Source organism: Alligator mississippiensis, chromosome 1 (assembly GCF_030867095.1).
Source record: "Alligator mississippiensis isolate rAllMis1 chromosome 1, rAllMis1, whole genome shotgun sequence".
Taxonomy (NCBI): domain Eukaryota; kingdom Metazoa; phylum Chordata; order Crocodylia; family Alligatoridae; genus Alligator; species Alligator mississippiensis.
Window position 1 is genome coordinate 102,412,966 of NC_081824.1, and position 20,710 is coordinate 102,433,675.

General features: G+C 44.1%; 1 protein-coding gene across 1 annotated transcript; it reads left to right on the top strand.

Annotated features, from left to right (window-relative positions):
* The first annotated feature begins 59 nt into the window (after nt 1–59).
* NUS1 (NUS1 dehydrodolichyl diphosphate synthase subunit) lies at nt 60–20,136 on the top strand. The gene is made up of 5 exons (XM_059733206.1): nt 60–679; nt 9,354–9,476; nt 11,430–11,582; nt 14,696–14,795; nt 16,894–20,136. The coding sequence occupies exons 1-5, from the start codon at nt 274–276 to the stop codon at nt 16,982–16,984; spliced, it is 873 nt and encodes a 290-aa protein (XP_059589189.1). The 5' UTR covers nt 60–273; the 3' UTR covers nt 16,985–20,136.
* Nucleotides 20,137–20,710: the final 574 nt, after the last annotated feature.

Sequence of the window (20,710 nt, forward strand, 5' to 3'; positions counted from 1 at the left end):
CCGCCCCGCGGAAGCCCCGCCCCTTCCTTCGCAGCCACGTCATTAGTGCCCCTGTCCCCGGAAGTAGCGGCGCCGCCCGACGCGCCAGCCAATGAGCGGTGGGGTGAGAGGTTGCGCAGGAGGATGGCGGTCATTGCGCGCGGCGGGCGGCTGAAGCGGCGGCAGTGAGGCGCGAGGATGGTGGCGACGGCGTCCGCGGCGGTGGCACGAGACTGAGCCCGGGTCTGAGGCCCCCCCCTGCCCCTGCCGCCGTTGAACGGCTCTTGCCCGCCGATGGCGATGAGCGGCGCGTGCGAGCTGGTGTGGCGGCTGCTGCACACGCTCCTGTGCCTGCAGCGCGCGCTCCTGGCCTGGCTGCGGCGGCGGCGGCGGTGGTGGCGGGGCCGGGCCGGGCCCCGCGCCTGGCTCTGGCGCCGCGCCGCCTCCGCCGCTGTTTCGTGCGCGCTGCTGGCTCCCGGCGCCGGCTTCGCCTTCCACAAGGCCGGTGCGGCGCGGAGGGTGCCCGGCGGACTCGGGCGGCGGCAGCGCTGGCGCGTGGACGGCCGCGCGCTCTCCAAGTTGCCCGTGCACCTGGGGCTCGTGGTGGCCAGTGAGGAGCCGAGCTACGCCGATATGGCCAGCCTGGTGGTGTGGTGCATGGCCCTGGGCATCTCCTACGTCAGCGTCTACGACCACGACGGTGAGCCCCAGGGGGCTGGGTCTCCTCAGTCTGTGCCTGACCCGCTGTGGGGGAGGGGGGCGTAGCTCTCGTTCCTCTGCCACTTGCTGGATCACATCCTAGGTCCATCCCGCCCAGGCTCCCGTGTCACACAATTGAGCTGCCAGGGATGGGCGTCTGGCCCGCTTCGGGGCTGCCCCTTCTGCGAGTAGAGGGGAGACTGCAGTGCATCGGGCTGTGGCCCTTTTGCTGCTTCCTCCAGGAGCCCCTGCTTCCTGTACCTCTTCCTTTTTGCACTCCCGATCTGTGGCCCCACCAAGTCCCAGGATCTCTTGGTCAGCCTTCTCCTGGACCTGGTGAAGTGGGCTATAAATATGACCAGGAAGGAGACTCTGACTGGGAGACTGCCTGGGGACTGTAGGGCCACTTTCCTCACACCATCCCCATCTCCATGCAGAGTATCACTGGGCAGTGTCTGCTGGCTCCCTGGACTACTTTGGTGTCCTCTGCTCAGTGGTCTCTTCGGCACCCTTGTTATTATTCTCTGACTAGCATTCCTATCCCTGTGGTTGTTTTTTTTGTTTTGGTTTTTTTTTATTATTATTGTCATCTTTTTCTGTAGCCTCCCCATTGGAAGGAAGCTAATTACTTGGTGGGCCTATGCCCACACCCCTTAAGATTGACACACAGACTTGTCCATAGCCCCACCAAATCCTGGACCTCCTGGTCAGCTTCTTCATGACTGTGGCCAAGCTGGCCACCTATGAACCAGGAAGGAGGCTCTAGCCAGGTGGAAGCTCTGGCACGTGTGGGGTTGTCTTCCTCTCGCAGTCTCTGGGCACAGTTTAAGTGGTTGGTGTCCATAACCTTCCTTGATTCATTCAGGGGGCAGTGGGTGCTGGCTAGTGTCCCCTTCCAGTTCCCTTGTTATGAACCTGTGACCCTTATTCCTTTCCCTATTTTCTTTTTCCAGTTGTACCAGGTAATCAGTTGACTGCCTTCCTTATTAAGGGAGCTTTATAGTATTACTTTGTAGGCATTGACCTTATCAAATCTGTAAAATAATTACTCCTGCTGCTCTGCTGGCTGGGACTAGCATCAAAATTTGGGACTGTCCCAGCCAATCTTGGATATATGGTCACCCTTCGCATTGGCTCATGTTCCCCTATGGCAGCAGTTCCCAAACTCTAACCGACTGCACACCACCGATTTCCAATGATAGAACCGTAAGTACCGCCAGCAAATTTTTGTCATGTAAAGTAATTATAATCTGTTAATGCGTACCACTGACAGGTTGACTGCGTACCACAGATTGGGAACCACTGCCCTATGGCATATCAAATAGGTCTGTGTGTCACACAGTGGCAGAGTGGATGCTAAAAAGGACAGTGAACAAGGTATTGAGGGAGGGAGGTATTTGTGTAGTTTGTTTTCAGTGTGTGTATGTGCTCCCCCCCCCCCCCCCCCCCCCCCCCCCCCCCCCCCCCCCCCGCAGCCTGCATCACTTAGTCTGGGAAGTTCTGATTCAGATGTTGTGCCCTTAATGCCCATGCTCAATAGCTACAAGTGCCCCTTTTCTCCAAGAATTAGTCTAATTCCTTTTTTGAATCTGGTTTAAACTGTCAGCTTCCAGAGTTTCTGGTGGTAGTGAGTTCCATGCTTTCATTACACGCAGATGATTTACATTAAGTCATAGCAGTTGGATTACAGAGTGCCTGAAAAGGGAACTTCTCTGCATCCTTGTGCAGCAGTCCTGCTCAGTTTAGTTCTTCAAAGGAGGGAGAGATGTGACAGGCCAGGCGAGCTGGATTTTTTTTAGCCTATAGGTCTGGTGGGGAGCATGTTGGGGGCAGGCTGTACTGTAAACAGTGCTTGTAAATGGTTCCCTGAGCAGGACACCTCAATGCTTCAGGGGTAGATGGAAGTCTAGGCTTGACAGCAGACCACAGAAACTGTTCCCAGATTGGTTCACCATAACTTCATTTCATTGTATGGCATGAACATTGTCCCCAGGTAAATGCTAGAGTTTTGTAATGGTTTTCTGAGGGCATAGCTGATTGGGTCTAAGGTGAAAGGGAGGCTCTGATAGAGCTGCAAAGAGAGAAGGTCCTATGGTAGACTGGGAGCTGGTCCCAGAATCCCCCCACAGCATTTTGTCCTGCCTTCTATCTCCATCCCCAGTTACTAGGTGCTCAATTGGCTGCTAGGCAGGGCCCTTCAAATAGCTCCTCTTCCACTCCACTCCACTCCACAGTGGGAAGGCATGTGAAGTTTCCAGCTGCTTGTGGCTGGCTTGGATCTGCACAGGGGGAGCAAGTTGGAGGACTGCACTTTGCCCTTGGGATGGACCACAGGTGTGATGGTAAAGTGGCAAGAGCTCATGCCAGGGGTGTGAACAAGGCCCAGGGGACCATTTGTAGGTGACTTGTTTGCAGTGGCTTGGTTGCCTTTCCAGGATGATGTGGTTGAACAGGTAGAATTAGACCAGGACCAAGCCCTTGAATTTTTTAAATCTTATGTAGAATCAGCAGTGAGGAGAGAAGTCTAGTGCACTTGCACTATGCTATGTTGTTGAACACACACAATAGCAGTGCTCTTTAGTTTCCTCCCACTCACCTTTGTGCTCACCCAGATAGCATTGTGGTACCCTGCTTGGCAAGTGACCTGTTGGTGAAACTAGCAAAGGCAGTGGTAGCATAAAGTCATCTGGCTGCTTAGAAATAGCAGCATCCCCAAGTGGTGCCTTTTTACTATGTGAGCTGCAAGCTAACAAAGCAGTTGCCCATTGTTTAGCAAAGGAGGCAACTTCAGTAAAGAGCCCTTGTTCTTGATGTCAGGGGTGGTGCTGGTGGAAAGGAAGGAGACAACTCTTGCATGTGTGTTGTTGGTGCCAGAGTACATAACTTCTTACCCATTGCAGTGGTTGCAAGTAGATGTTAAACTGGACTTCAGAGACAGTTGATTCTGGTGGGATGATAAAAGTAAGGGATTTGATGATGGTGCAAGCTTCAATTTCTGTACCATTTCAAGAGATTTAAAACAACTTTAGAGGTGCACAGATATATTGGTCCATATTGTATTGGCAGTGATAAAAGGAAAATTGACGTTATCGGCAGTCAGCCTTTTTTGGATGATGTGGCCGATTAATGTTGCCAATAAATGCTGTGTGCATGCATAGGGGGGTCAGATAGAGGCCCCCGCACTGAGGGAGGGAGTGGGGCTGGAGCAGGGGCAAGGGCAGGTCTTGTCTAGCTGGGGCAGGGCAGGGTGTGGGACAGCCATGGCTTGTCTGTGGGGGTGGGGGAGCCCTGCTCCTGCCTCTGCATGCACCCCCAGGGGAGGCATCAGGGGCATGTGCCCCCTGCATCTGTGTGTGGGGTGAGAATGGGTTGCTGCTGCACACTTAAGGCCAGCACTGGGCTCTTCCTGGTGGGGGGGTTGGGCTGGGGCTGTGCTTGGGGTGGGTGGTGGCAGTGCTGAGAGTTGCTATGGGGGGGAGGGGGGCTACATCCACCCCAGAACTTGCTGTAGCCCCCCTCCCTCCCAGCACTGCTGCTGCCCACTCCGAGTGCACCCCCCAACTCAACCCTACCCCTGGGAAGAGACCAGTACCACCCGCAGTGGCAGCCCCCCCCTTGCCCCTCACATGCATCTGGGGAAACAAGCCCCCCCATGCCTCCCCTGAGTGTATATGTCCCCCTCTCTTTCCCTGCTCCTTCCCTCCCAACAGACTTACCAGCCAGACACTGCTCTCTAAGCTGCTGGGCTACATATCAGCAATTGGATCAGTATTAGCCAATATGGCTCATTTAATAATCAGTCATCAGTACTGGCCCACAAAATCTGTATTGGTGCACCCCATAACAACTTTATAGGTTCTCCTGGTCTTAACATTATGCCTTAGCTAGGCCTATGTATCCTGGGAGTTGCCTGGACAGCTGCGACCACTGAATGAGGAAGTGAATATTCTTAACTGAAAGAGGCCTTGGATTGTATTGATGAATATATGCACAATTTATTGGGGAAGTAGTGGGTTGCTAAAAATGAGCACAAGCATACATTCTGGGAGAAATGGTTCATTTGCCTTAAAGCACTGGAAACTATTGTCTTATGAACTGAGCTTACTTGTGCACTTCAATCTGATTGTGTGCCAGGAGAAATTTTTATAGATGCTAAGCTATGTGAAGCTGACTGACACAAACTTATCTTTCTACATTTGATGGAGTGATTGCTAGGCAGAAATTGATCATGACCAACAACAGGATGCTTCTGTCTTGTCAGATAAGTAAGATTTGACTATAACAGACTTGTTGATCAGGTTTAGTTAATGCAGTGGATAAAGTACTTCATATAGCTTTTTCTAGAGCATTGTTGGAGGAGCAGCAGTAAAATCAAAAGCTTGGTATAGATGCAGTGCTAGTTTGGCTGCTACTGGTACGCGAAACTTTAGAAAAGTCGTGGGTTTGGTTAGTTTGTAGGGGGACTTGCATGATGACCATCAATAATAAAATAACAGAGCAGTTAAACAGTATAAATTGTAGTGGCAGTCACCTATTTAATGGATTACTTAAGAATATGAGTAAGATAATAGTCGAGTAGTGCTTCAGAATGGAGGTATACCAAGCATTTTCAGTGCCTGGGAAGCAAGGAGGGGAAGCTAATCTGTTGGGTTCCTGATACAAGCAGCAGCAGCCAGTGTATGTAGGGCTCCCCTGGCATCCCCTCTAGATTGGTTCTCTCTCTCTTCTTCCCTCCCACCCCCATTACTTTACTTCTTCACGAACTTGGACTTTGTAGATGCGTTCACTGTTATGATGGATCTCTAACTGTATTTATATGATGGAATCTGGTCCACCTCTGAAAGGCTTCCTAAATGAAAAATTTTGTCTAAACTAATACTTGTAGTTCTTAGTAGGACCATCTCCACCAAGATGGTTTTTTGTTCTGGTTGTATTGTAATATAGATCTGTGGTTCAGACCTCATTGTGCTGTGTACCCTACCAATGTGTGGTAAGATACAGTTCCAGACTCAAAAGGCATATGGTCTAAATAAATAAAATATAAGGGGTGAGAAAGAAGGAACAATATTCCATGTTTTAAGATATCACCAGAATATGTGTTGGGATTAGAATTGGGGATTAATTGCTCCAGTTTGGGGTTGGGAGAGCTACATTTAATCATCAGATGACAGTCCTTAATATAGTAGCAGGTAACTAAAGCAGGTCATATACATTTTACAGTGTAATGGTTTATGACTGATTTATCATCTATTAGCATGGTAGAAGATGTCTTTGAGATCCAGTAGCTGGTTGTGGAAAAAAGCTAAAGAAAAATACTCATTATAATTTAGTTCATTAGCTAAGAGGGAAAATGGAAGAAAAACGTTATGAAGGCAGTGTTGCCCATCAAAAGACTCTCTTCCATGGTTATGGAAAAAAAGTAAAATAATTGTGGGATAAAAGCTTGCTTCTTACCGGATTTTTTTTTAATAACTTTCTTGTGATGGTGAAAGCCCTACAAACATGTCAGTTTTCCCCCTGAAACATTCTTATTATATTATTTGTGTGTGGTGTTTGGCCCTTGGAGGACAAGGACGTGACCTTTTACACAAGAGCCCACTGCAAAGGGGTTAGGCGCAATGGTTTCTCAGTTAAGACCTATTCCCATATTCAGGATGGGAATGAGATTTTTTTCAACTACCTCCTTCATAAGTGGCTGCATCTTCTAGAGCTTGAAGAATGACGTGTCTTGGGAAGAGAAAAATGGGGTGGGGGGGGGGACTAGAATGGGGAATCAAATAACAAGGTCCCTAGAAGAAGTGCCTAGAACAGAGGTTTTCTTAAGCTTTCTGAAATCATGGAACCCATGACTTCATATCACTTCTGCTGTGGAACCCCTGCCTCTATCCTAAAGACTGACGGAGGCCCTATAAAAGAGGCTCCATAAAAGCAGTGTGCTGGCTCCTCCATTGCATTACCCCCAATCTCTTTGCAGAACCCCTGATGACCTATCATGGATCCCCAGAACTCCACAGAAGACAATTTGAAAACCATTGGCCTAGAAAAATCTCTGTACCCCAAACTCTGTTAAACTTCACACTACACACTTCTTTTGAAAGTAAAGGAATTATGAATCTCCTGGTTATTCCAGAGCCTGCTAAATGGCATTCTGGATATGCCTCTGCTACTTTGGAAAATGACTAGTCCTATTCATGCAATATAAATGGCTGCATCTTAAGTGACTTGTACTACATCTGAAGAACAAGAATTACTGTTCTAACTACTTTATGACAGTGCCTCTATGGCTTTGTGTGTGTGTGTGTGTGTGTGTGTGTGTGTGTGTGTGTGTGTGTGTGTGTGTGTGTGTGTGTGTGTGTGTGTGTGAAGTGTTGCCCTTGAATGGCTCAACCTTGGTGGAACAGGTTTATCTTACGCTGCAGCTAGTTTTACAGGACCACCCATGCGTTCCATCCCCCAAATTAGAGTATGAACAGAGATGAGCAAGCCTCAGACTCCAACTTTAATGCTTCCAACTGGAAGGAGCCTACTTGTAGCTGTTTGGTTACCACCACACTTCTTCCCAATGGCCTCTCATCCTACTAGCTGTATGCAGGGATAAAAAGAGCAAAACTTGTAGCCAAATGCCAGGTGAGGCATTCTTAGAAATCCTCTTTGTGCTCCCTTACTACTACTTACTTGCCAAGTTTTTGAGAGAGATTTTTTTTTTTAATGTGTACGCAAGATTAACGTACAGGGTTCTTCAGAAACATCATCTTATTTAAACCTGAAACCAGGATATAGAGAGCTACAATGCATTCCAGTCCAAGCTTCCCTTTTGACTTATTTTGTGTGCTGGATTGTTAATATTATGCGGGACATGGCATGTGGGTACAGGTTAAGCAACTATCAGTGTCCTTGTGAAGGGTAGATTCAATAGGACATTAATTATTTATGATCTGTCATTTAATGTGTTCTGCACAAGCAGCATTACTTGCCATAGATCAATTTTTGTCCAACCAGTTGTTTCAGAAACGTCACCTATACTTGCCTCTCCCCTATAGTTTGTTACTACTATTTCCCATGATAAGAATGGATTATTGTGCTACACTAGCAACCCACACAACTTAACTTGGAAACAAAGAGCCCACAATCCTTTTGGATACAGTTGTACCTCCCTGCATATTGCAGTATGAACTGTGACAATGTGCTGCTTGTAATATGCACCAGTTAAGACAGCTGTCCCTAACCTTGTAAGGGGCTGCTGGCATGCAATCGGATGAAGGCAAGAATGTAATTCTGTGGAGTCTAATATACCACATAGAGGTATGTTTGCTTTGTCGTTTCTTGTCTTCTTTTGGTAGAGAGCAGTCACAGTGGAAGTATGTTATTAGTATATTCGTGGTGGCTTTTACCAGGCCTTGGGCAAAATTACCATGGGTTCATGGATTTGGGTATTGCTTTATTGGGCAATAAACTACTGCAGAAAGTGAGCAGAAATAGTCTAAGCTTCAGTTGAGTAAGTTGATCCTGTCATTGTTGACTAATATCTAAGGATAAAAGTTCTCGCTGTTCTTGTAGCCTCTAAGGTCATGACTGCCCTAGCTATACATCCTTGCATAATTTGGCTTACAAAACACTTTAACGACACTAACAGGTAGAGCTGGTAACTATTCTCAAGAAGTTTTTTGAAGAGACTAAGGCAAAACTTGAGACTTGCACAAGGCTCTCCCAGTGACCATGGGTAAGAATGGCATTAAAACAGCGATGTTCCTGACTTCCAGTCTTCTATATCAGTGGTTCCCAACCTCTTTATACTATGACAAACTCTCTCAAAGAATCCTGGTGGACCAGGTATAGAAATATCTAATTTACATATTTAAACTTGTAAACCCGGGTGCTGGTTGGGGCACTGCAGCTGTGGGCACCAGGGGACCCTGCAGGGGAGGAGGCTGTGCAGCTGGTGGTCCAGGGAAGAAGGGGCTCCGCTGCCTTCCCTAGGAGAAAGCAGTGGAGCTGCCTCCTCGCCCTCTGCCCCAGGCATTTTCCTGCCTGCATCCCCCCGCCCTGTTCCCAGCTGCAGGTCCTGACTGGCCAGGCCCTGGTACCTGCTGCACAGGCAGTGCCTCACCAGGCATAACCATGGCAGCAGGATGGGGCACATGGAGCCGGCTGCCTCCTTCCCAGGGCTGCCCAGCTTTAACCCTGCACGTGACTGCTGGCAGCAGAAGCTGCTTGCCTGGGCAGAAAGACGAGGGTTCAAGAGGTGGGGCTCGTGCTGCAGCTCAGCAGCCAGCCCTTCACAACCTGGTGGTTGGGAACCTCTGTTTTATATATGTATATTATTCTCCTCTCTAACTTATCTAATGTGGAAATAGTGAATTGTCTCTAGAATGGGACAGCATTCGTGCAATGAGGGGGTGAGGAGAGGGAGGGGAGTGAAGCAACATTACTGCTCAATTCAAGATCAGGTGAGGAACAGCAACAGCACTGCCTGACCTCAGGTTGTTTATATTTACCTTTTATTCTCCTCCAAGGCCATACTGAAACCAGATTTGAGCAGTATCATCCACTTCAACTCTCTGCTGTCCTTGTGGACTCCAGTTTAAACCTGACATTTACCATCTGTTTTGTTTGCATAACTTTCTTTCTGGAAAGTAGACTGACTTGTGGCTTGCTTTTCTTTTCTTTTCTTAAAGGGATTTTCAAGAGAAATAACTCAAAGTTAATGGATGAAATTTTAAAACAGCAACAGGAGCTTTTGGGTCTAGATTACTCTAAATACAAAATGGAGTTTGCAAATCAAGACAAAGCAGATCAAGGTAGGGTGATGGGATGCACCAGTACATATGTATCATTCGTCTATATTTATACACAACCCTCTGAATTCTTCTCCTCCTTTCCTACCCCCTCAGTCCAATCACACTTGTAACCATTCTTAGCTGGTGTTAAATGCTTGTTCACAGGATCCCAAGCATGGTCAGGGACCCATTATTTTCAGTGTGCATAAAAAAAAAAAAAGGAATACTATTTATGTCAGCCTGTATATAGGCAACTAATAGTCTAAAGTTGCCTGTAGGACTGAGAAACACCTTTTGATGTAATGCAATACTAACTGATTTTTACAGGCAGGAATTCTTCTATGTTTGTTTGTTTGTTTGTTTTTGTACCTACTGGCCAGCCTCTATTTGCCACCCTTGGTGCCATGGCAGTATGCACAGAACCCGTAGGACAAGTAGGAAGGAAAAGAATCCACAACTAGAACTAAGCAGAAGTGCTCAACCTCTAGTTTGTGAGCCAGGTCCAGTCCACAGAGCCACTTTCATTTGGCCCACGGAGCTTCTTACAGACCCAGAGATTTGGTGATGGGGGAGCGGTGGCAGCATTGAATGTCACTCCCCTGCTGCCAAATCTTTAGCCCCATGGGAAGCCCCATGTGCCAGGTAACACCAGTGCATGGCCAGATCTATTAGGTTAAGTGGCTGGATTGGGGCAGCAGGGGGGTGGATCAGGCCTACAGAGCCATGCCATCTGGTTTGCAGGGTTCCCTGCTGGTCTGGAAATCTGGCAACAGGAGCAGTGGCAATGTTAATTGCTATTCCCCTCCTGCCAAATTTCCAGACTGCTGGGGAGAGGCAGTGCCAAGTAGGCTGGGTAACATGCCCTATGTGCTAGATGTTGCAGGTGGGCAGCAGGATTGAGGGGGGGAGCAGATCTGGTAAGGTGTGTAGCATAGGGGCAAACGGTTGTGTAACACTATGATAAAGTAATGAGAATCTGTTCTAATTTGCTAAGCAGCAGCACTTAAGAGGCGATGGGTTAAAGTCTGCTTTGTGTTAGAGTACAAATCCAGTCACATCACTAACTTTCTCTTGGTCTTTGTATGTTTACATCTTATTGAACTAGTCCTAGCAGAAAAGCTATGCTGGTGTCACTTGAATTCCTCCATTCTTTTGCAGGCTTTGAGCCTTGCTTTGCAATGAGAACCTGAAGCTGGAACTTCCATTTAAAGACAACTGAAAAAAACAAAAAAAACCCCAAAAAACAAGCGCCATTATGACTACCAGCACCATAATTGGGGGCAGCCAAGTATCCCTGTGCACTAATTTTAGAGGGAGCATGTGAATGGGAGTCCTCAGTAAGCATTGACAGAAATGGCAACAGCTGAGGGTGCTTGAGTCTCTGGGGTTACTCTGCTTCCCTTGTGCCCTACAATAGTTCTTCCTCCCTCCCCCCCAGCTCTCTAGCACTTGGCATGTTCTGTGTCCTCTCGCATCTCTGTCCACGGCACCAAAATTGCTAGTTATGCCTCTGACTACCATTTTCATGGACCACCAGCTAGTGTTCTGTAGTCCATGAATCAGTCAGAACTATGCTCACAAATGCAGTCTGTTTAAATGCTGTAAAACGTAAATAAATAAATGTTAAGCTATATTTTTGGTGAGTTGAGTAAATACACAGTGGCAGATGGTTAACTGAAGTCCCTCCAAGTTTGCTTCTCATGAGTACATTTATGACTAGGCATCATTTGGTTTTTCTCTTTAAATGTAGAATGTGAAGCCTATTAAAGGGACAGGAGCTGCATCCAACTAGCAAGAAACCTGTGACTTGCAGCATGACTTGGTACCCTGACTTCGTGTCTTCCTTTTACTTTAATTTTAGCAAATCAGTGCTTTTCAATAGTTCATCAATATCCTAAAGTCATAAGCAAATACACTTTTTTTTTCCCCAGAAATATAGTTAGTCTAAAACCACCTCTTATTCTCTGCTTGCAGTTTTAAATTGCCAATCTGCACTGAAGGTGCTGTCCCCAGAAGATGGAAAAGCAGACATAGTGAGAGCTGCTCAGAACTTTTGCCAGTTGGTAGCACAGCAGCAAAGAAAATATACAGACCTGGATGTTAATGTCTTGGACAACTTGCTAAGTAGTAAGTATTATATAGTGCCTAGAGGGAAGAAGGAAAGGAATGCCATATAATAATCTTCTTACAGAGAAGTCCTGAAGAGGACATCAGACCATTCAGAACTTCTGTCCATGTCTTGATCCCTTAGCCTTTATCATAATATTCTCAGTCTTTTTCAAGATACTTGTCCTTCAAAATAGTTTTAAAAACACTGTTTTCCATTAGCCTCCTCTCCTTCTTTTAGTTGTCTCTTCGTGCTTTAGAGGTTTAGCTAATTTCTCCTTTCAAGATCTCGTTGACTGTCCTATATATTTTTTTTTTCTAATAAATCTTTACACCTCTGAGCATTCTGTATTTAAAAAACAAAACAAAACAACCTTCCTTTTTGATGAATGGAAAGAAGCATGCTGGAGACAGCTGAAAAAAAATTAAAGTTGCTTAGGTAACTTGAATTTGAAGGCAATCTAAGTGATATTGATCATACAGCAGAACAGGACTTGAGCAGTAGAGAGACTCTGAGGCCTGTGGCAGCAGAACTGCTATTGTGTTGGCACAGTTACTCCAACTCTGCTGAATGGAGAAAGGTTTCTGCCATCCAGACGAAAGCACATAAAGACACTCCTCCTTCAGCTAGAGAAATCTTGTTTCAAATAGAAATGAAGCTTCTTGATTCCAAGTTCAGCCTTTAGCTGGAAAATTTGACAAATTGGTACACAAACATTCCCACAAATGTACATGTGTTTAAATCTCTGGCATAGTTCAGCTTGCATTTTATTGGGTAAACCACTTGCAGTTGAAGACAGCCTGTGGAAGATGAATGGGATATCACTTTGTTGTATTTGAGTCAAAATATTTATCCAGGAAATGTGGGAATACCTGGGTTTTTAAAAGTCCACACTTACACAGCTGATTTCTACCAGACTTCAAATGACTGATAAGCTGCAGTGCTGAACAGAGAGATAATCACTTCTCTAGGTATGCTGGCAACACTCCTACCAATGCCATTAGCCCTCTTAAAGACAAGGGCACACTGGTGGTTCATATTCGGTTTATTCTCCACTGCAACCCCTAGGTCCTTTTCTGCAGAGCTGCTGCCCAGCCGCTCATCCCACACCCTGTACTGGTGCATGGGATTGTTCCATCCTAAGTGCAGGATTTTGCACTTGTCCTTATTGAATCTCATGAGATTTCTATTGGCTCAATTCTCCAATTTGTCTCTAGGTCTCTCTGAATCCTAACCCTAACCTCCAGCATATCTACTACGGCTGCCCCCACCCCCCAGCTTGGTGACATCTGCAAACCTACTGAGGGTGCGCTCTGTGCTATCTTCCAATCATCGATAAAGATATTTCACAAAACCTGCCCCAAGACCAACCCCTGGGGCACTCCACTTGCTGGGGAATGTTGCAATAGCTGCTTCTCAAATATGGAACCCCTTTTCATCTAGAGCAGTGATTCTCAACCAGGGTGCTGGGGCACCTTGGAGTATTCTGAGTTCCTTTGGAGGTTGCCATGAGCTGTGAGGAGATGAGTGCAGGCTTGAGCTTGTCTCTGCCTGGCTACTGCCCTGCCCACACTGCCCAGCCCCTCTGAATTGCTTGCCCCCTTGCAGTAAATTAATTAGCTCTTACCTTGGGGTGCTGCTTCATTCACAATTGATAGGAATGGAGTACTTCAAGTTGAGAATCACTGATCTAGAGTGACCTACCTCTTCATATACTGCCCCTGTTTATACTTTCCTTGGCATCCACCAGCACTAGTTTAGGGATGTCAGAGGATACATCCTTAACTGTTCCATTTAATAGCTGTTTATTCAATGAACTATCCATGAATTAGTCTAGTTCCTTTTTAAGTCTGCCTATACTAACTCTAATCTGCATCACCCTTTCCTCACCTTCAAAATAGAAATGATGAAACTAGCCACTTTTCTAAAGTGCTTTATTTGTTGATGGGGAAGTGCTGTAGAACAGCTATGTGGTGTATTCATTCATAGGAGTTGGGGAACAATGAAGATGTACAGTAGTAGCTTTGGAAGTAAGAAACCTAATGGTTTGTGTATGATCTTGTTCTGTGTTAAAGGGACCTTACTCTACAAACCTGTTTCTTATTGCTGAATATTCTTTATGTATGCTTTCTAATCTAGGATGGTTCCCACCTTCACTGCTTTCTGGGAACAGTTGCTTAAAGGATTTCTGGGAAATAGAAGCTTTCAAACCTGTGTGTGCAGATCAGGTTGCCTTAGATGTTTGCAGACATGTTAACATTTACTTTTCTCTCCCAACTCCTGCACTAGCAATCAGTCGAGTTAGCAGTATCTTTCTGAAATGCCAACCTAGCAGCATGTGATAACTAAGTGATGCAGTGTCTGGTAGCTGATTGAATGAGGAAGCCTATCTCTGATGTAACTGGCAAACTTGTACAGCAGCACAGATGGCACATCTGGTTTTAAATGGATGAAGACTGAAGCCATCTGTATACTTACTTGACTTGCATAGATGTGTCTGTTTAATGATGGCACATACTCCTGTCTGGTAGTGTAGAGAGGTTCATTTGCCCATAAGTATACCACCTTACATTTATCATTATATTTACATAATCCTTAACTTGAGCTTCATGTTAACTACTAAATAGTAGGATACAGACTTTCTATTTTAAAAGCTTGCTAGAGGAGGACAGAGTGCATAACTCTCTCCTTCCAACGGCAGGGACCTGAGAAGCTTGAATGTTTTAGTTTGTAAACCTAGCAAAGAGATAAAAAGATCACTGTGTGAGTGATCTTTTTCTTCATGTGTTCTGGATGTTGCACCAAGAGGCTGCAATGGCTCAATCAATAACAGCCAGTTTTCAAAGGGACATGAAGTTGTCTGCCTCGGTAACCTTTGAAAATGCACCACCCTGGTAAGATAGTGGGGTGTGATGGTTTAAGTGGGACCAAGCTAATGTAGCTGGTGGAACATGGCACCAAAACATGAAACCCTTTTGAGCAAAAATGCAAATGAAGAACCAGGGCATTTAAGGCACCCTTTTGTGCAGGATTAGCTAGACCCTGATTGCTGGATGTTGTCACAGTGTATTCATTCCTTATGTATCTGTTTTGACTACCACAGACTTAATAAATTTATTCTCTTGCTTTGTAGGTACTAACGGTTTTCCTGATCCTGACTTAATATTAAAGTTTGGTCCTGTGGACAGCACGTTAGGATTCCTTCCTTGGCACATAAGACTGACGGAGATCATGTGAGTTGGTGGATTATGAATTAGTCCAGTAGTTCTCAATCTTTTTAAACTTGGCACCCTTGAATGACCCACAGCACCCCTCACAAAGTGCTAGCTCTTTGTTTTCATTCTTTTTTGACTATAGGGAAAAAATAGAGCTGTTTTTCTGTTGCAAAGGACTCGGACCACAACTGTAGATTTCAATTTGAAATCTCTGGTTTTATCTTGTAAATTATATTTGCAAACCTAACAGTGCCATGGCACCCTGGCTGGGAATTGCTCAATTAGTCTGTTGTCTTCATTGTTTAAGCTAAAATTCTTAAGTGCAAGGCTTACTATATTATAACAGTGTCCAAAATGACAAAATCCCTCCAGTAAACAAAAGCAGGTCATATAAGATCTAGTTGAGATAGTAAAAGACTAATTGAAGCAGGTTTGTGAAAAGAACAGAAATGAGATCCTTATTTTGGTACAATCCATCAGTAGATAATTGACTGGATTTCACTCCTAAGGCTCTACCTGTTGCATAAGAAATGCACAATCTATCATCCCTGTAAAAGTTTGTGCTTTTACGACACAAATGGAGTAGTGCATGCAGATATTCCATGCATCTCTGATAACCCCAGCTCTTCCATTCCATTTCATTTTTCCCCTGATCATGGTTGGCAAAAGAATTCCCCCTTCAGAAGTATAGTCAAGCCCATCTTGGTTAGGATGCCTTGAATCTTTCTATTGTGTGCCTTTTTTATCTGCAAGGTTCTTTAGGAAAAAAAATCAACAGCTGTTTATATTCCAGTGGCTTTATAAATGAATAGGTTTATCAAACTGTCAGTACTGAGCTTCATATGACACTGTTTTACATCATCTTGTTTCAGGGTGACTGAAGTTTGTTTCAATGAATGCATACATTGCTGGCCTTTCCTCTCTGAATAACTGCAAGATTTAGGCTCCTACTTTTTTTTTTTTTTCTTCTTCCTTAGAGTTAAATAAGGCTCTGTTGGCCTCTGCCCACATTTGCAAGTTGTTAGAATGAACTTGTCAGTCTCCCAAGTTTAATTTGAAGAGACTCTTTGCCAGCATAGATGAGGAAGTAGGACTGGAAGGGATCTCACAGTGTCATCTAGTCCAGCCTGCTGCTAAAGGCAGGATCATCCTTGACTCAACCATCCCAGCCAAGTGTCTGTCCAAACCACTCTTGGAAATTTCGAAGGATGGAGATTTCAACTTCTCTAGGTAGCCTGTTCTAATACTTAGCTACTCTAGTCAGAAACCTAAATTGCTTCTGCTGCAGCTTGAGACCAACTGTTCCTACATATCCCTTTGTAGATGGCTTGGGGTATTTCTGTGTCTGAAGCTATTAGGATAAGCACACAAGACTTGTGACTTTTTTTTTTTTCTAGGGCTTTTAGGGGCATTTTGGAAAGATCTGTAACTGAATAAAAAATCATTCCCACAGAAGGCTTAAACATCTGGGGGCTAAGAAAATATTTTGACACTAATTTAAAATATTATGACACTAATTCATGACTGTAGCAGCAATAAGCTGCTTTAGTGTTCAGTGTTAGGAATGGCCTTTTCACTGCTACTACCCCCTGTAGTCGCCTTGCACTCAATGTTCAGTGTTCTTGTATAACTCTTTTCCTCTTCTTGGAAGGCTACTTAAAGTCCAGCAAAAGTATCCTTGAAGGGATAAGTGGCAAAATGTTGACAGAATGTTAATGACATTACATTAGATGTTTAAGCATTTTGAGAGCAGTGGATCCCCAAGAAACTTCTACAGATTAATTATAGTTAATAACAAGTAATTGAATTTGTCAGATATTCTAGCACTGAAATTACAATTTGTGAACACACATTTTTTAGGATGCCCCATAAACAAGAGATTTACATTAAAATTGGAAAAGGTATCTAGCTATTTAACTACCAATTTAGTTGTTTCTATTGAGTCTGTAGATAATAAACTCTTTGTTTTGGAGGTAGGGTACCAAGATATTGGAACAATTAATGCTGTGACTGACTGACTTAAATGACTGAAAAGAATCTACTTCCTGACCTGGCAAATTCCTTTAGATAAATGACTGCTCATTTAATTCTTCCTACTTCATTTTTGCTTCCTTAGTTCTTTGCCTTCACATCTGAATATCAATTATGAGGACTTCTTCTCTGCCCTCCTTCGCTATGCGGCTTGTGAACAGCGCTGGGGAAAGTGATACGTCTGAGCACACTACGACCAGTTTTTCCATAGGAAGGATCCTCTGTCTCTGTTTACAGGCACCTGTGATCAGTACAAATCCAGTCCATAGTCCTTTCTTAATTTATCAACAAACTCAATAAAAGTGTCTTACCTTTCTAGAGAGTCTGTGTGTGTGCACGTGTGAGAGTCTGTTAATGTGGAGAGGGGAACATAGAGGTTTGTTTCTCTGTGCAAAAGACATTGTTGCATAAATGTAAGCATAGCTGCTCAACAGCTTAATGTCCCCCACTGATTTGGTGTTTTTTTTTATTTATTTTTTCTTACCAAAATGTGTAAGAGTTCAAAGTATCGTTGTGAAATCTACAGGGCAGTGTAAGATGTCATGTTGATTGAAGATATTTCTCAAATTGGTGGAAGAATAGTCAGACATCAGATGTCCGTCCATTCCAGTTTTTCACTGTGCTCCTTGTAGCTGAGCACTTTGGATCTAATGGCTTGGCTAAGTGTGTCCATAAATGTTCTAATAATCTTAAAATGGAATGAAAAGTGACTAGCAGGATAAAAAGCACAGGTAACCAGTTTTGGAATCTGAAGAGACCACAGGGACTTTACATTTTTTTTTTTTCTTTTGGCATAAGTGCATTAGCTCTGCTAGTCTATCTGCAACCTCAAATAAGCTCTCTCTTCCCCCAGAGAAATCAGATTCTTAGTTCAATTGCCATTAGATTTGCACCACCCCCAGTTATATTTTGAGGCTCAAATTATGGTGTCTCATTAATGTAATCTACTTTTTTTTTTCATATTGTACTGACTTTTTTAGATTTAGAATTTAAGGGCAAGTAAATTTCTAGATGGGGGTTCTAAATGGAGACAGTTAAGTATGAACTTCAAGTTTTTATCTTTTGCTTAGAACCAGCAACCTACTCTGCTAGTTTTTGTTTCGGGAGCAAATACAAATGGTCACCATGCTTTCCGTATAACTGTTTGACAGTGGGTCAGTGTTTTTATTTGTCAGCTGAAGCTCAGACAGTTATCTAGAACAGGGCTATCCAACTTCCAAGTGGCTGGGAGCCACACAGTGCATGGGCAAGGGCCATTCCAGGGTTTGCCATATGGGCCTCTGGGCCACACAGCTGTCCCTGCTACTGTGCCCACATTCTTCTCCTGCCCTGCTGCATTGTGCCCCCCGCCCCCATGCGCACACATTGCATTGCACTTCCACATGGCCCTGGACTTTTCCCTGCTCCCTGCACCATACTTGCCTTGGGTAGGAAGAAGCAACTAGAGGAGGGAGGGGGGGAGCCCAGAGCTGGCTGCTGTTGCAATGGGAATAATGCAGGGGGAGCGATGGCAAGATGGGAGTCTGGGGGTCACAACTTAACCCCTCAGGCTGCATGTGACCCACAGGCTGCCAGTTGGACAGCCCTGGTCTAGAAATATACATTTTGAACTATGTATAAGTTTGAGTTTAGAAAACTTAAACATAACAGGGGAAAGGATTAAGTGAATACTCATTACTGTGTTGCTCTCAAGGTTTGAGTTCATGAAGCAAAAATGTAACTGGCAGGGCATTACATCCAATATCTGCAGAAAGAACCGTGGCAGTTGTAGAACTAACAACCTCTTTTGGCAAGTGTCATCGTGCAATTAAACCTGCAGGGAAAGTACACTTGAAATAAGCTGTTTAAGATCTTGTCAACCAATATTTTTAATAATTTGGGCCAAGCAGTACCTAAAAGCATCTGTTAAGTTTATTGCTGAACATGGCTTTGAAAGCATATTGACTTTCTGTCCATGAGTTCATGGAACTTGAACAAGTGTTTCAGCTCTCTGTTCATCTTCTGCTTTAAACAAAGGTAGGAAACCTAGCCAAGCATTACAGGGGAAATCTCTTCAGTTTTAAAAAGGGAACTACCACATTTTAAATGAATGCTTTTGTAAAATAGTGCCCAATTTTTTGTCATGAAGGGATGTAATAAATGTAACAGTGCAAATTTGTAGAAGGTATTACTTGTTAGCAGTGATGCTTTATTTTCCTTTCTTTTAAGATAAGAGGCTGTTCCAAAAGGAATCTGTTATAAAACATGATCTGATTCATTTCATGTCCCATGTCAGAGAAAGGGACTTTATCAAGTTGCTGACTGCACTGAGCTGATCCTTTCAAGGACTAGAAAAACCCTTACAGTGTATTTAGGAATCTTTGTGGGCTTTTGATGTTTACCCTATTTCTGTTTCGATAGAAAGATGAACACTTATGTGAAATGCTTTCTTGGTTTCTTATAATTGCCGCGAAAGAAACATTTTCCCAATAAACAACCAAATAAGCCTTTGAAAGGATTTGGTGACTTCTTCTTTGAGGGAGATGCAATAATTTTTTTAGTACTCAGTATTAAGAATCCCATTTTCTTGAGGTAAGGACCACCTTTGTCTAAATCCCAAACCATGATGTTACCCAAGCAGTTCTGGTACAGGCAGTAAACAAAAAAGATGGAGAGGTTTAATTCTGTTCTTAAATTCTGTCTTTTGATTTTGCAGCCTGCCAAAGAACACTGCCTGAACTGCTTTTGGCCTTTGACAGGCTCCTGTACACCTGAACTGAAATGGTTTTCTGCATCAGAGCCAGACCTTAATATTAAGGGTTCATTTACACAAGGACACTTGACTGAAGGTGTGAATTTTAAAGTGTGTTGGGTAAACAGCATTAAACCCTCGCGCAGACACTTATATTCAGAATTCAAATGGCCTTAATTTGGTTTGACAGTGAAGTAAATAAACTAAGGCTGCCTGAATTCTGAGTTCAAATGTCCACAGAGATTTAATTCAGTTCATCTAGTACACTTCTATATTTGGACCTCCAGCTAACTGGGATTAACTCTTCTGACCAAACCTGTATAGATGAACCCTTAATGAGCTGTGCCAAATGCACTGTGCATATCCACAACTTGATCTTTTGAATGTATGTCACTGCAGTTATCTTCCTCTTCCCCAGCTTGTCCTGTGTGAAGGTACATTGTATAACTGTGACATTCTATATGGCTGTAGTCTCTGGCTACTTGTAAATAATGTGTAAAGCAAGTTTTTATGATTAAGGAATCAATTTATTGAACTTTATTATTGAAAGTTAAACCTGAATCTGTAAAACAGGAAATCAATAAAAATATAATCTTTCTACAGGCTATTGTGTTATATGAAGACTACCTATCTGATTCTTGATCGGGGAAATAGTTTTAAATTGGTTTACAGTTGAATTGTATCCCTTCTTTTCTAGCAAGTTGTCTAGAACCAGACTTATTTTGCAGGTTTGCTCCTTTTTTCCCCCATGTGAACCCACCTTTATTCTGAATAGCTTCTGTCCACATGGTTTCAACTATTGTATGCAGCATCTTCCTGGGAGCTTTTTTGGGAAAAGGTGAGACTTGTATGGCATCTCTTAATCCCTGCATATTGGTAGAAATTGAAGTCTGTATATTGACTGGAGAATCCCAGGCTCTCGGCCACTAAAAAGCTTGTCTTCTAGTAAATCTTCCCTATAAGGAAGAGGAGTTCCTGTCTCCAATTGAAAAGGAAGCAAAAAGGTTTAAATGGGTCAAAGAACTACTCCCACTTGCTCTGCCCATACTTATTTCAGTTGTTATTGTGCTTCTAGGCTGTACTCTTTTTGTGGCACAGTCATCAAACTGGCTGCTCAATTGAGGAGTGGCTGCTTTTGCTGGTGGCCAATTAGGATAAAACTTGTGATGGA